The sequence below is a fragment of the Pseudorca crassidens genome, chromosome 17 (genome assembly GCF_039906515.1).
Source record: "Pseudorca crassidens isolate mPseCra1 chromosome 17, mPseCra1.hap1, whole genome shotgun sequence".
NCBI classification, from domain to species: Eukaryota; Metazoa; Chordata; class Mammalia; order Artiodactyla; family Delphinidae; genus Pseudorca; species Pseudorca crassidens.
The window spans coordinates 16,694,085-16,709,772 of NC_090312.1; the positions used below are offsets into that span (position 1 = coordinate 16,694,085).

At 51.0% G+C, this 15,688-nt stretch overlaps 2 protein-coding genes and 1 long non-coding RNA gene across 5 annotated transcripts in view; 2 read left to right on the forward strand and 1 right to left on the reverse strand.

The window, feature by feature from the left end:
* The window catches only part of C17H8orf76 (chromosome 17 C8orf76 homolog), a 72,878-nt gene that overhangs the window by 25,178 nt on the left and 32,012 nt on the right, over nt 1–15,688 (forward strand). The gene's annotated exons all lie outside the window — the stretch shown is intronic.
* LOC137209915 (uncharacterized) overlaps nt 1–15,688 on the forward strand; it is an 18,624-nt gene continuing 2,936 nt past the window's right edge. Inside the window, exon 1 of the long non-coding RNA XR_010936182.1 lies at nt 1–6,312. This is a non-coding gene — a long non-coding RNA (uncharacterized lncRNA). The remainder of the gene's footprint in view (nt 6,313–15,688) is intronic.
* Nucleotides 11,214–15,688, reverse strand: part of FAM83A (family with sequence similarity 83 member A) — a 22,857-nt gene continuing 18,382 nt past the window's right edge. Inside the window, exon 4 of the mRNA XM_067711363.1 lies at nt 11,214–13,262. Coding sequence (XP_067567464.1) covers nt 12,728–13,262 — 535 coding nt within the window. The 3' untranslated portion in view covers nt 11,214–12,727. The remainder of the gene's footprint in view (nt 13,263–15,688) is intronic.

Below are 15,688 nucleotides of genomic sequence, written 5' to 3' on the forward strand. Positions count from 1 at the left end.
TATGCAGCTGCTTCCCACTAGCTATCTGTTTTACATTTGGTAGTGTATGTATGTCCATGCCGCTCTCTCACTTTGTCCCAGCTTACCCTTCCCCCTCCCTGTGTCCTCACGTCCATTCTCTACGTCTGTGTCTTTATTCCTGTCCTGCCCCTACATTCTTCAGAAACATTTTTTTTAAGGTACTGTATATATGTGTTAGCACATGGTATTTATTTTTCTCTTTCTGACTTACTTCACTCTTTATGACAGTCTCTAGGTCCATCCACCTCACTACAAATAACTCAATTTCGTTTCTTTTTATGGCTGAGTAATATTTCATTGTGTATATGTGCCACATCTTCTTTATCCACTCATCTGTTGATGGACACTTAGGTTGCTTCCATGTCCTGGCTATTGTAAATAGAGCTGCAGTGAACATTGTGGTACATGACTGTCTTTGAATTATGGTTTTCTCAGGGTATATGCCCAGTAGTCCCACACAGCTTTTAATTTTTTTTTTTTTCTCAGTAGAGGGAAGAAAATTCCAGCCCTGGGCAAAAAGGTGAAGTCATCAGGATTTCCCATCCACTTCACCAGCTCGTTTCTCCCTTTCCCAGGCCCCTTCCCAAAACAGACGAAGGTCTGGTTTTGTTTGTAGTTTGAGACTCTTTTAGTATGAGTGAGAGCATGACTAGCAATTGCAGGTTTAGTCATTTATCTCTAATGTGAAACAAAAGACTGTATATTTAACAGGCATTTCAATTTTTAGGAACCATTAAAAAGTATGGAAACCCCTTTACCGCTCCCCACTGCCCCCCATCCCTTCATTGAGTCATTAATAATCACTTACTGGGTCCTGTTAGGGGACAGGGATTGTGTGGTTGCCATGGAGACACTGGTTACTGTGGAGTTGATGGTCTGGTTGTGGGTGGCCTGCAGGATAGAGCCCAAAGGGACCGTGGTTGCCAAGCCCTTCACGACACAGCCTTTGGCTCCCAGGGGCTTCTCGTCTTTCCCCGCTCCCAACCTTTGAATGTGCCCTATTTGTCACCTTTAAGCTTTCAGGCCGGCAACTCAGCCTGGAACCTCTCCCCACCCACTGCCCTCGCGTGGCTAATTCGTATTCGGCTTACAGGCCTCCGCCTGGTTTCAGCTTCCAGAAGTCTTGATCCCCAAGTGGTGGTAGGTCTCGCGCTGCTCTTTGACCCCTGTATTGGCCCTTATTATGCTGTCTTGTCATAGCCTGTTTGTTTTCCATGAGACGCTTTAAACTTTGTAAAATCAGGACTGTCTTGTTCATATTTGTATCCCGAGGGCAGAACACCTGGCATCTCGCCAGATGTTTGTGGAGAAGAATCCCTGAATTAATCGGCCAGCATCTTTGTTTGCACAAAAGGTTAATACCTCAAAGGTCTGACAGTGCTGAGGCAGTCCGCTCAGAAACGTTGCCCATTTCTCTTTCTGTAGCTGAAAGCCCTTCCTCCCGTTCATCTCAGCCTCCTGGATATGCCCTTTTCCCTCGTAATTTCTCTAGGTTTCCCGTCTCATCCTAATCCCCTTCTAACTTTGCCCAGACCTCTAGCTTGCAGCCCCTTGGCTTTCCTCCCAGACCCACTGTCAACGCTGTCCTGCACCGCTGAGTGGTCTCCGTGGATCTGCCCACACGCTCACTTCCCGCCGCACCTCACTCTCCTGGCAGCAGCGCGTCCACCCATGTGAGAACCCAGCCTCCTGTACCCCGATACCGGAGCTGTAACGCAGGACAGGAGAGGGCAACCCAGGAAGCCTGGGCATCTCTGGGTGTCATCACACACAAGTCATCTTGATCATTTCCAGCACAGATGGTGAAGGTAATTAACTGAGCAATGATTATGGTAAAGACGTCTTGAGCCTGCCTCCTAACCCCACCCTCTTGTTGGTGAATGAGTCACTCAGAAGGTGAGCAAATGTGAAGCACAGAGATGTCTGTCTGCCCTCCAGTGGGTGGGGGGGGCACCCAAGGGCAGTTCTTGCCTCTCTTGACTCAAAAGGCCTGTCTTCAGTGTTTTCTCCCAAGGGGGCATGACCATGCCCAGAATTTGAGCTGTTGAGAGTCCTTTGTCTCTCATATGCTGACACCACTGCAATCTTATACTATAGCCAAAGAGATCTTATACAAATAAAGATTGCTCTCAGAGTCCTTCAGTGATTTCCCCTGAGGCCTGGGAGGCCCTGTGTGGTCTGGCCCTGGCCCACTTCACCCCAGCTCACTCTGGTTTCTTCTCATGTCTTTGAACTCGGCAAGTGTCCTCCCACCCAAGCCCTATGCCCATCCAGTTACCTTTACTTGGAACACTCCTCCCTGTGGTCCCTCAACCCTGCCATAAACTTGCCCTTCCTACAGATCCCAGCGCAAAGGTCACTCTCAGACAAGATGATTCTGAGTCCAGACTTGCTCAGGTCCCCCCTTTAAATGTTGTCAGAGCGCCTGCTTTTTTATTCCCCCCGCAAGGTGCTTAATGGAATTGTAATTGAATATTCTTTGTATGAATCCTCCTGGCTACGCCATAAGCTCCAGGACTGTGTCTCTGCTTTGCCCCTTCATGGCGGAGCTCAGCTTCCTGGACGTGCCGTGACTTCTGCGCAGTGCTGCTTTGCTGGAGCCCCAGGCACTTGAAGAGACGGCCTGAAGCCCAGTGAGCCCGCAGCCAGTCCGTACAGAGCTCCACTGCCAGCGCCACAGGTGCCCCCACCTGTCTGTGAGGTACCGCATTTCAACATGAAGATGGGCTTCATTTTAGGAAAACCTAGGGTAGAAATCTCTATGAAACAAATCCAAGGCCGCTGTTTATAAAAATGATTATTTTAAGTAGCAGCTTTCTAGTGCTTTTGAAATTTCATCTATAAAAGTAATTTATACACGACTTTCCAAGGTCTTAATCGTGAAAACAAACAAGCAAACAAAAACCAGAGAGGATTATACAAAAGAATTCAAAGCTCGAGAAACAATGGTCCTGATGAGTCACAGCCTAGGGCTGCTCCAATCCTGTCTTCGTGATCGAAGTGTCTCCACCAGGTGACTTTGCTAATGAGGTCAGAGAAATAGGACAGGCGTTTGTCTGCTTGGGGCCTACTGTTCCTTATCCTTTCCTCCTTCCTCGGCACAGAATGACTTGGTCGCTTAAAAGTTTGATGTTGTGTCTGCTCAGCCCTTGAGCTGACGACCACCCTGCCCCCCATCTCTGGGATCTCTGGGAACCTGGCAGCCATATTTTGTCTTCACTGACCCTAATGATGGGAGAGAGGAAGCAGGGTTTACCTGACCTAAGGTGAGCCAGTCAGGATCTCCCCTAGAGATGTAGAAATGAGTCTTCTCGTGTCTGAAACTGGGTCAAAACTGGGGGGTGGCTGTGTTTGCCAAATGGAATGGGGGATAGACAGAGCAGGTCTGCAGAAAGAGGATGAAAGAGATGCCCAGAAAGGGGCAGAGGGACAGTCTGCTCTGCTGCCTCCTGATTCCAGGCCCTTCCTGTTCTGTAGGCCCAGCTACAGTTTTGGTTGAGGCCTCCACGAAACACCTGGAGTGTGGCAGGCGAAATAATGGCTCCCAAAGGTGTCCTGGTCCCCCAGGGTGTCCCAGCCTGTGAATATGTTAGGTTACAATGCAAAGGGGAATTAAGGTTGCTTATCAACTGACCTTAAAATAGAGAGTATTACCCAGGTGAGCCCAGTGTAGTCACTGAGATCTTAGCAAATGGAAGATGGAGTGTATTAGGACTTGCCAGAGAAACAGACCCAATAGGTCTGATACAGATGCATGTGAGAGGAGATTTAGTATAGGAATTAGCTCAAGTGGTTATGGAGGCCAAGAAGTCCCACCAGCTGCCTTCTGCAAGCTGGAGAACGGGGAAAACCAATAATACCATTCAGTTGAAGTCTGAAGGCCTGAAAATCAGGGGGCTGATGGGGTAAGTCTTGATCTGAGTCCAAAAGCCCGAGAACCAGGAGTGCCGATGTCCAAGGGCAGAAGGTAGATGTCTCAGCTCAAGCAGAGAGCGCAAATTCATCCTCCCTCTGCCTTTTTGTTCCATTCAAGCCTTTGACAAATGGATGGTTCCCACCTGCACTGGGGAGGGTGATCTTACTTAATTCACCAGCTCAAATGCCAGTCTCCTCCAGAAACACTCTCAAGACACACCCAGAATAATGTTTTAGTAGTTATCTGGGCATCCCTTAGCCAGTCAAGTTGACATAAAATTAGCCATCACACGGAGGCAGAAGGAGTGGGTCAGGGTCAGAGAGATGCTGTGCGGCTGGCTTTGAAGATGGAGGAAGAGGCCATGGGCCAAGGAGTGCGGGCGGCCTGTAGAAGTTAGAAAAGGCAAGGAAACATTCTCTCCTAGGGTGTCCAGGGGGGAACACAGCCCTGCTGATGCCTTAATTTCAGTCCAGTGAAACCAATGTGGGAATTCTGAACTAGAAACTATAAGGTGATACATTTGTGTTGTTTTGTGCCATGATGTTTGTGGTCATTTGTTACAGCCGCCATCGGAAACCAATATACAAAGTAACCTACCCATAACTTAAGATTGCTTGAGCTAGTTTCAGTTTCTGCTACTTGCAACCAAAGAATCCTAGTATGGACCACTTGGGTCCTTTCAATCTTGGTTTTAGAATAAGACATTGTGTCTCAGAAGGCTATTTCTTTTTTAAATGACATTCTTTTGTAAAACCTTGATAGAGCATCGCTGTAGGAGATACCAAAGATAAGACACAACACCTATTTTTTTTTTTTAGAATTTATTTTAGCCATCACCTTTCTCCAGAATACTTCCTGTCTCTCTAAGTCTCAGTTTGGATCCCTTTCTACGCGCCCCCTTAGTACCCTGTGCTTACCTGTGACATTCCACCTGTGACACGTTTAATTTTTCTGTCCTTTTCATTAGGCAGTGAGCTACATGAGGATAGTGACAATGTCTCCTTTCTTTCCGAATCATCAAACATAGCCCTTGATACATAATCAACCCAGGGCAAAAGCTGAATGATTTTACTGACAGTAAGGCAATCTCTATAGAAGCTGGAGGGAAATGAGACTTTGAATGGAATCCCTAGGGAGAAGGACCACAGAATTGCTTTATCCTAAACAAAAGGTGCAAAAGTTTTCCTACTCAGGTGTGATCCACAGGTGAGAGAGAGATTGTAAGTAAAGAGTCTAAGCTTTGCTGTGAACAAAGACCGCTGGGTGTGCTAGAGAACAGTAAGGTTGACAGAGAACCAAGGACTTAAGGTCATTTCTCATGCTTTGCATGGCTAAAGGGGATCAGTTTTCTCCTAGTAACTGAGGTTTTTTGGTTTTGTTTTTTTAAAAAAACAAAGTTTCAGAATATCATTGATCTGTTCTTATAACTGGTGTTAGTCTTCAGAATTGGAATGACTTGAATCAAATGGTAAGGACTTCATTTCTGATTTCATTAGTAATTACCAGGAATTCATAATTCTGTCTCTGGCAAGTCATCTAATAGAGCCCAAGTTTGTGGAAGGGCCTTGGCTTGGTATCGTGGACTGAAAAAGCTTGAGAAATTCATCTTTTTTTTTTTAATTTTTATTTTTTTATACAGCAGGTTCTTATTAGTTATCCATTTTATACATATTAGACAAGACCTATTTCCAAGGAGCTTCCATCTCTAGTAGACGTAATAGGACATCCACATAAGTGGCAAATAAGGGTCAGGAGGGAGGACTTGACAGCGCAGGAGTGCAGAGGAAGGGGGTTTTCACGAAGGCGGTAACATCTGAGCTGGACCTGGTGAGGGGATGGTTTGTAGCAGCCTCGGCAGAGAATGGAAGGCAGGCCCGCGAGGTTTCGCAGTCGAGGGATGAGAGCAGCCAAGGCCTGGAGGACATGAAGGCTGGTCATCCAGGTTAGTGGGTGTGAAGGGATGTGGTGGGTAATGAGGCTGGGCGGGTAAACCGGTGTCAAATGATGGATGATCTTGAGTGCCTGGTAGGAAACTTGACTTGGCGTGGGATATACTGAGCTATGAAAGGTCTCTGAGCCCGGGAATGGCTGGTTTAGGGTTGTGCTTTAAGCCGGTTTCACTTTCTATGTGTTTAAGCTGGTTTCACTTTCTATGTGTTAAACAACCTTTCAGCTTCGTGCAATATGTGTTTTCTGGGTCTAGGAGATAACGAGCACTAACGTGGAGGGTGGAGGTGAACTCAAGTCACTGAGAGCTCCCAACGCTTTGGGGAATCCACACTGTTGTGGAGTTTGTTACCCTGAAGGGCTTTCCCACCTGGAAAAGGCCAAACTCTTGACAGCTTTGCCCACTGCCCCTCCTGCCTTGTGCACAGGTGAGTCCTCCTTACTTTCAGGTCTCAGCTCGATCTCTCCTTCCGCCTTCATTCCCTTGTAGACCCAGCAAACCACCGATCAGGGAACTGCAAACGCTGGAGGCAGGGAGGCTCTTGGCACCATCACGTAAGCCCTCTGGGAGCTGCGACACCGCTGTTTCCACCCATGCGGGCTGCCCAGCCCCTGGCATACTGGGGGACAGGGTTGGGGACAAGCGTGTGGTTAAATACATGAATTCAGGCCCTTTGGGAATGGAAGCCAGGGCTGGCCTCCAAGGACGGGGGACAATGAATCATTCAGCCAGGGGACTCTGAACTGGATGCTGCTTCATACCGTGGCCACAGGGAGGGCTCCCAGAGCAGCAGTGCTGGTGTGCCTCTCACAGGAGCTGCGCTGGGAGGACAGCACAGCTGTGGGCGTTGGGGGGAAAAATCGGGGAGCCGGCCCTGGGACCTTTCCACTTTAGGGCCGCCGTTCTCGAAGAGTAGCCGGCCACCAGAAGCAAGTGCTGGCTCTGCTGGTAGAGAGGAGCAGTTTGTATTGAGAAGGGCCACCTCCGGAGGCCCAGCTGAGGTGACGCAGGTGCCCGCTGTCCTGCAGCGCGGCCGGGGAGTGTGCGGGGGCGGAGGGCGAGCAGCTGTAGGTGGGTGTACAGAGCCGGGGCTCCTCTGGCCATGTGGGCCGACACGGGAGGCCTGCCTCTTATGCCTGATTGTGTCCCCCTAAAAGGCATACGTTGAAGCCCTAACCCAGTACCTCAGAATATGACCGTATTAGGAGATAAGACCTTTAAGCTCCTGGCACCAAAATCTGTATTAGTCAGGATTCTCCAGAGAAATGGAACCAATAGGATGTGTGTATCTATAGCTGTATGTGTATCTGCATCTCTGTGTCTATATTATCTGTCTATATCTATAGCTACTTATGTACAGAGAGATTTATTATGAGGAATTGGCTCACACAGTTGTGGAAGCTGTCAAGTTCCAAGACCTACAGGTTGAGTCGGCAAGTTGGAGACCCAGGAGAGCCAGTGGTCTAGTTCTAAAGACCAGCAGGTTCAAGCCCCAGGAAGAGCCAGTGTTTCAGTTTGAGTCTGATGGCAGGAAAAACCTATGTCCCAGTTTGAAGGCAGTCAGGCAGGAGGAACTCTCTCTTATCTGGGGGAGAGTCAGCCTTTTTGTTGTCAGGTCTTCAGCTGATTGGGGAGGCCTACCCGCGTTCGCAAGGGCAATCTGCTTTACTTACACTACCATTTTAAATGTTTATCTCATCCAAAAACACCCGCACAGAAACACCCAGAACAATGTTCGGCCAAATACATGGGCACCCCATGGTCCAGTCAAGTTGACGCATAAAATAAGCCATCAAAAGTCCATCCTTTGTCAACTTCATCTCCTTAAATTCATAATCCAATTTGACTGGTGTCCTTATAAGGAAAAGAAATTTGGACACACACAAAAAGACACTAGGGGGCTTCCCTGGTGGCACAGTGGTTGAGAGTCCGCCTGCCGATGCAGGGGACACGGGTTCGTGCCCCGGTCCGGGAAGATCCCACATGCCGCGGAGCGGCTGGGCTCGTGAGACACTGTGGCTGCTGAGCCTGCGCATCTGGAGCCTGTGCTCCGCAACGGGAGAGGCCACAGCAGTGAGAGGCCCGCGTACCGCAAAAAAAAAAAAAAAAAAAAAAAAAGACACTAGGGATGCATATGGACAGAGGAAAGACTACATAAGCACACAGCAAGAGGATGGCCATCTGCGAGCCAAGGAGAGAGGCCTCAGGAGAAACCAGTCCTGCTGACACCTTGATCCCGGAGTTCAGCCTCCACAACTGTGAGAATATAAACGTCTGCTGTTTAAGTCACCGAGTCCGTGGTATTTTGTTACGGCAGCCCTGGCAAATAAATGCACTCTCTTCCAAACAAGGGATGTTCCCATCCCCTGAGAGGACTTCTTACTCATTTCTTTTTCTCTCAGATACCTTCTATGCTTATGACCTTTTGCTATAGATTGCATGTTTGTGTCGTCCCAAAATTCTCATGTTGAAACATAATCCCCAAGGTGATGGTGTTAGGAGGCAGGGCCTTTGAGAGGTGATTAAGTCATAAGCATGGAGCCCTCATTAGTAGGATTTGTTCTCTTAGAAAAGAGGCCCCAGAGAGCTAGGTTGTCCCTTCCACCATGTGATGACACAGTGAGAGGTGACCACCTGCAAACCAGGAAGAAGGCCTTCCCCAGAACCCAACCATGCCGGCACCCTGATCTTGGAGTCCCGGCCTCCAGAGCTGTGAGAAATGTCTGTGGTTTAGAAGCCACCCAGTCTTTGGTATTTTGTTATAGCAGCCCCAATGGACGGGTCCTCACCATTTCTGAAAAGTCAGGGGAGAGGCCTGGCTTGTGCGCTTCAGGATCACAGGGAAAATGAGGTTCAGAGAGCTTGGGCCTTCCTCATTAGCAACCATTTCAGTGGGTGGGTCTAGAAACTCTGTTCTCAGAGCCCAGCCCACCGGCCTAGAAGGTGTCTGTGTGAATTTGCCTGGCGCGGTGAGCAGGCAGTGGAGGAAGGTGGCCTTGGCAAGCACACTTATGAGAGCTGGATTCCACCCTCCCCTCACGTTTGGCCTTGTGCACACACTGCAGCCTCACGCTACGCCACCTCCTCTGGGCCTCTCTGTCCACTCAGGCTGGCACATCATCGTGTGGACACCCTCACTCACCACACCCTGCAGAGGAGTGAAGTATGGAGCCCCTGGGAGGCAGCATGTCTATCTCAGTGGATATGCAGTGAGCAACCAGGGAAAAAGGTCGTTTATACTCGTACGTGTGTCTGCAATATTTACATTCTCTGATGACAGTTTTTCCTCTTCAGGAGGAAGCTGAGAAAATGAGTGACAGTTTCTCTGTGTCCAACAGCTTTTTGGACTGAGTCCAGAAAATGAATCATGTGAAGATGCGGCTCTAGCACTTCTAGGCCAGGCCAGCAGGGCCAGCAGAGGAGAGGCAGGGAGCCCAGGTCAAGGTGAGGGCGAGTACAGGTCACCCTGGGGTGTCTGAATGTTTGACCCCCTCAGGAGCAAAGCTCCTTGACCAGTCAGTTAGCATCCATTGTGTGCGGGACCACCCATGGGGGGCCTCTTACAATACAGATAGGGAGATCTGGTGAGGACCAATGAATGCCACAGATCATTTCTAGGAGAGGGAGGCCTGAGGGGAAGGGATGCTCATTCCAATCAACACCCCAGTCCTGGCTGATAACCCTACAGGTGGGTAATAGTATCCCTGATCCCTGGTTGGGGACTGTGTTTCCACCGTGTCCCCCCGAACATGACCATCATACAATTTCATTCTCTTATGTTCTTTTTTTGGGGGGCAGCGCCTCGCGCAGCTTGTGGGATCTTAGTTCCCCAACCAGGGATCGAACCCGGGCCCTCGGCAGTGAGAGCGCAGAGTCCTCACCACTGGACCACCAGGGAATTCCCATTCTCTCATGTTTTTCACGGTGGTGGTTCTCATGGGCGCCGCCCCCAGCTGACTCTGGCATTCTCCAGGACAGATGTGAAGCTGGGTCTCTTTGCCTGTTGCTGAAATCTGTTTGGCACACGGTGGGCACTCCACTGCTGTCGTTGAATTTCACACTGTAGGAGAAACTCTGTACGTCTCAGGATGGCCCCCAGCAAACAGGCCTGCCAAGGCAGTTGCAGGTGTGAGTCCCGCCTGGAGCAGAATTAAAGCTGGGCAAAACTGGGTTTGGGAGGATTGGAAACTTGGATAAGGACTTGCTTTGGCTTTCAAGCGCTGCCTTGCCAGGTGTGTAAAAGCCACGTAGTCCCCAGGTGGAAATAATGTTTGGGGACAAGAGCCCAAGGCTGGGGGCCCTGGAGAGTCCAGTCCCACAAAGGAACGGCCCAGCCTCACATCAGTGGGTCCCGAGATTTTCTCAGTCAGGCTAGGCTGGATCATGGTGCAGTAAGAAACAGCCCCAACTCTCAGTGGCTTAAACAGCAAAAGTTTATTTCTTGCTCATACCACTTAGCCACCGCAGGTCAGTGCGGTAGGCGTGTCCTGTTCTTTGTAGTCTCCTAGAAACCTGGGCTGGTGAAAGGGGCTCCATCTTGAGGTAAGGCCATCTGCACCCAAGTGCTTAAAAGCTGGAAGCAGTCCTCAACACTTCAGCTCGCATTCCACTGGCCAAAGCCAACCAAACCTAACTTCCCGGCCGGCTGGGATCACGAGGAAGTGACAAGGTGCTCAGCGGAGGAAAAACAATACTCGCAAACCCCTAAGACGACCGCAGAGGGGAAACTGGCCGGTGGAGGAGGAGGGCTTGTTCTGGCTGCAGACCCCCTCTCCACCCAGACTGAGCCGGACGTGGGGACAGAGCCCACCTGTGGAGCTCTGGGCACCCCAGCAAGCTTTACCTTCCCAAAGCTTTCTCGTCAGGCTGTGAAATCAAGCTTAGGACACTCCACAGCCCTGGTCATTCTAACCTCATGACGGCGGTCATCAGGACCGGGGTTTAAAAAACCTTCAGGAGGGGCTTCCCTGGTGGTGCAGTGGTAAAGAATCTGCCTGCCAAGGCAGGGGACACGGGTTCGTGCCCTGGTCTGGGAAGATCCCGCGTGCCGCAACTAAGCCCGCGCGCCACAACTGCTGAGCCTGCGCTCTGAAGCCCGGGAGCCACCACTGCTGAAGCCAACGTGCTGCAACTACTGAAGCCCACACGCCTAGAGCCCATGCTCTGCAACAAGAGAAGCCACCGCGTGAGAAGCCTGCACACCTCAACGAAGAGTAGCCCCTGCTCGCTGCAACTAGAGAAAGCCCACATGCAGCAACAAAGACCCAAGGCAGCCAAAAATAAATAAATAAATGGATTTATTTTTTTTAAAAAAAAAACAACCTTCAGCAGCCAAAGGGCTTTTGGTGTTATTGTTGGATTTTCAGGAACTAAGGAATAAAAAGGTGAAGTGAGGACAGAAACACAGTTTAAAACAAAAGCAAAGATGCCTCTGCCTCTGCCTCTGCCAGGAGTGTTGGACAAATACAAATAGGGCTGGGCTGCAGGGAGATGCCCTCTGCAGAGCACGACTCGGGATGCCATGTGCATCAGGATTCAGAGGCCACCAGGAGGAAGGATTGTCCCTCCAGCCTCCGCAGCAAAGGCAAAGCTTCTGAGCCGGAGAAGAGCAACAGGAAGACATTTGCTGAGACGACTTGGTGGCAGTGGAGGACATGGAAACCAAAAGACATGTGTGGGGCTTTTGCCCCTGCTTCTCTTGGACTGAAACAGCCCAAGTCGCATCCCTCGCCCCAGCCATACAGCCTTGTTCCTTAGGTCTTGGGTTACCTGTCGCTTCTCTGGGAAGTGTCCCCTGGCCTCCCAAGCTGGGCTGGCTGGCCCTCCTTTGTGCTCCCTCAGCATCCTGTGTTCTTTCTACCCCAGCAACGCTGTGGCCTTAGCATCTATTACCACCCCAGCAACAAACAGGACGTGCTGTGACTGAGAAGGAAAGAATGATGAGACTGGTGAGGGGCCTGGATCTGGAGGTAGCTGACTACGCCTGGGAGCTGCAAGGTCAATGCGGGGTCCTCATTGGTTGCTCAAGGCTTCCTGAAGCACTGCTGCAGGGCCATTCCCAGATCTGACAACTCAAACCCCTGGGTTCCAGCCCAGACTCCAGGGACCTCCAGGCCAGCCCAAGGCTCTTCAGAGCAAAAACCTGAGCTGCCAAACTGCCTTGTCCATGTCCATCCGCTAGATGCCTTGGTTTGCTCCACCCTTGGTGGCCACCCTTTCAACCAGCCACACATAACTTACAGTGGCAGGTTCTGGGGCCTCATCCCTCATTCATCGGGCCAGGGATACTCTAGTATTATGCTCTTCCAGGGAGGAGGAGTTTACCTCCCCTCCCAGAAACATCTAGAATGTCCCCATACTTTCTCCTGAATCTGTCTCTCCAGAATCTCTGGGGAGCAGACCACCCCTGGGCACTGGGACACAGGAGTACCTTGGTCACACCTACCCCCTGCCTCTCAGTGCCTCAGTTTATCCATATGTAAAACTCGGGCTGCATCAGCCCCTTCTCACATTACAGAGATTTGGAAAAAATATGAAAGCACTGGCTGCTCTTTGGAGAAAGGGGCTCTATTTTCATGATTTTGTCCTCTAGCTCCCTGCCCGCCACCTCCCTGGAAACTTCTGGAATGTGCTGCATAGGCCATACTAGAGAGGGGAACCCAGGGAAGTGTGGGGGTCAGGAAGCGAACCGTCTGAGGCCTGGGAACATTCAAACACAGGCAATGGTTTCGTCCAAGTGCCTTTAGTTCAAAGGGCCACTGATTAAGGTAGGGTCCTTGAGCCAGAAAATCCAAGAATGCCCAGCTTTGGCCCTGGGGAGGTCAGCTGGAGGAAGGGACCCTTCAGAAATTCGGGGAGGCCTGTAGAAAGGGCCTCCAGGTGTGGGCCACCCTGGGCACCAGGCCAAGCTGCTCGACCTGCAGCCGCGTAGGCCTGTAGCCGTTGAGGTTGCTGTAGAGAGCAAACAGGCCATCATGGGGCCTCGGGGAGAAGTGGGCCTGTGAGGTCAGGGCCCTCCAAGGGCCATGATAGGGCTGGAACCTAGGGGCCAGAGGTGGGTTTGGGGCCAGGGGGCTGCCGGGCCCCGAGGACGTGGACAGACTCCGGTTCTGGGGGTTGCTGCCTGTCGACAGGCTGCTGAAGGGGTTGGAGGACGTGCCGTCGCTGGTGGAGCAGCTACTGCCACTGAGGCGGCCGGGTCGGGGGCCGGGGGCTGCTCTGGGCTGGAGGGGTGCGGCCGGCCTGGGCGACTTGAGGCCCATCACGGGCTTGGAGGAGGCGTAGAGGTGGCAGAACTCCTCGTCAAACAGCTCCACCGCCTGGCCCGTGAACTTGGAGAGGATGTTTCTGTGCACATGCCCACAGAGCCAGGTGAAGCTGGAGGCGAGAGGAGAGAGAGTGAGGGCTGGGGATGGGGAGGGCTTGGGCACCCTGCGCCCGAAGGGCCACTAACGCGTGCCCACCGCTTCTCCGCGCCGGCTGCTTCCACCCAGGCCCAAACCCTCCCCTCCCACAGATGGGAGAACTGAAGCTCAGAGACCAGCAAGTGTTTGCAGGGGAGTAGCTAAGATGCAGAGTGAATCCGGGCCTCCGGTCAGTGTTCCTTCCTGGTGCGCAGATTATGGCCCCTTAGAAGATCCCTGTGGAGGCCCAAAGGGGCCGAGTGCCAGTGTCCCCAATTCTGTGCTGATGTGAGTCACCAGCTGCTGGGGCCTTAGCGGCTCCACCTGTGACAGGTGTGACACCTGCCTCTTCTAACCAAATAGGTTAGCAGTCTGGGGCTGCTCCTTGGAAGGAAGGGCTGTATTTCCATGAAAAGCTGAAGGGTGTAGCCCGGTTTTCAGGCAAATGGGCCGGAAGGGGTGCGAGTGGGGGGAAGACTCCTGTGCTCTTTGGGGATGGAAAGGAGAGCACAGGGGTGAGCCCACAGGATGGGAAAGATGCCGCATCAGTGGGCTTGCCCAGACACCCACGGGAGGCCGCCCTTAAGCAGAGGCCTTGGCCTTCTCTCCATTTACACATTTTAAATGGAAACAAAATGTTCAAGGCATTTGTGTGTTACCTTTTATGATTCCCTAATTTAAACAGATTCCTTTCTATCTCTGATGGGAAACTCCCCTCATCACCCCACTCCCCGCAAAAAAGCCTGGTGGCAGCACAGGAGACCCACCAAGAACATCATTTGAGAGATTCCTGGGTCCCTAATACTGTGGACCTAGGCGTGGGGAGCAATGAGGACAGCATGGTCAGAGGGGGACAGGGTCACTGTGGGGGACAGAAAGGACCCAACCAAGAGTCTCAGCCTCCAGCCCCCAGCCCCCAGCCCCCAGCCCCCAGCCCGCGTGTCTTGCCACCAAAAGGCGGACCCAGCTTCTGGAGTCCCCTGCTCTGTGAGGCAGGGCAGGGCCCACGCAAGGCCGGAGCAATCCTGGGAAGAGCAGCGAGGCTTTGTTTAAACCTCACCTCCTGCCCGGGAGCCACCCATGCACCCCAGAGAGGTGAGCAGCTGATACCGTGCCTCTGGCCAACCAGGTGATGGGGAAGGCAGCAAACTCTGGGACAGCCGGACTCTTGGCTACACGAAGAAATCAATCGCCCTGTGTTCTTTGGAATCAGGCTAGATTAGAACAAGCAACTGCATGCTTTCTTAACAAAGCAGGTCTAGGGGACTTCCCTGGCGGCCCAGTGGTTGAGACACCCTGCACTTCCACTCCAGGGGTCATGGGTTCGATCCTTGGTCAGAGAACTAGGATCCCTCCTGCCACATGGCCCCCCACCCAAAAAAAAGGCAGGTCCAAAGGTGCCCTGGCAGTGTTTCAGGGCCCCATGCACCCTCTGTGCCCCTGTGCCCCTTGTGTATCCCTGCACCACCTGAGTGCCATCCCCTGACCCTGCTCGCTGCTCATGGGTTTCCCTCCTCTACACCCCACATGTCCATTCATCCTGTGCTCTAGCTTTTACACTTTCTTTTATCACCACCCATGGTAAGAATTACATTTTATTTTTATTGTTTTTTGGCCCTTAAGTACAGATAGTTGATTTAATCATAATTTTTGGCTCAAGACTCACTCTCATCATTGATCTATTAATGGCCCATTTACATTTCTGCAGCTTTATTTTATTTTTTGGCCACGCCAAGCGGCTTGTGGGATCTTAGTTCCCCGGCCAGGGATTGAACCCGGGCTCTTGGCAGTGAAAGTGCAGAGTCCTAACCACTGGACCACCAGGGAAATCCCTTTACTTAGTTATTTTAAATAATCTAATAAGCACCTATGAACCCATCACCTAAAATAAAAAGCTAGCATTGACAATAACCAGCATCTAATCACATGGTCCCTCCTAGGAACCCATCCAGTTTCCCCCAAATAGAGGAAGTCATCACCCAGAAGCCTGTGTCATGGTTCCCAAACTTTCCTTTTTCTATAGTAAGAAAAAGTTTTCTATACTCTTGAAAGTACCGTCAGCCCTCCATATACTCGAGTTCTGCATCCGACGATTCAACCAACCACAGATGGAAAATATTCAGAAAAAAATTTTCCAGAAAGTTTCAAAAGGCAAGACTTGAATTTGCCCCATTGGCAGCTCTTTACATAGTATTTACGTTGTATTAGGTATTATACGTGATCTAGAGATGATTTAAAGTATTCAGGAGGATATGGGTAAGTTATATGCAAATACTACACCATTTTATATAAGGCACTCGAGCATCCTCAGATTTTGGTATCTAAATCCCCCACAGATGCGGAGGAACAACTGTAAATATTTCTATTTTCGTTGTTTTTAACACATATCTTTGGGGATTA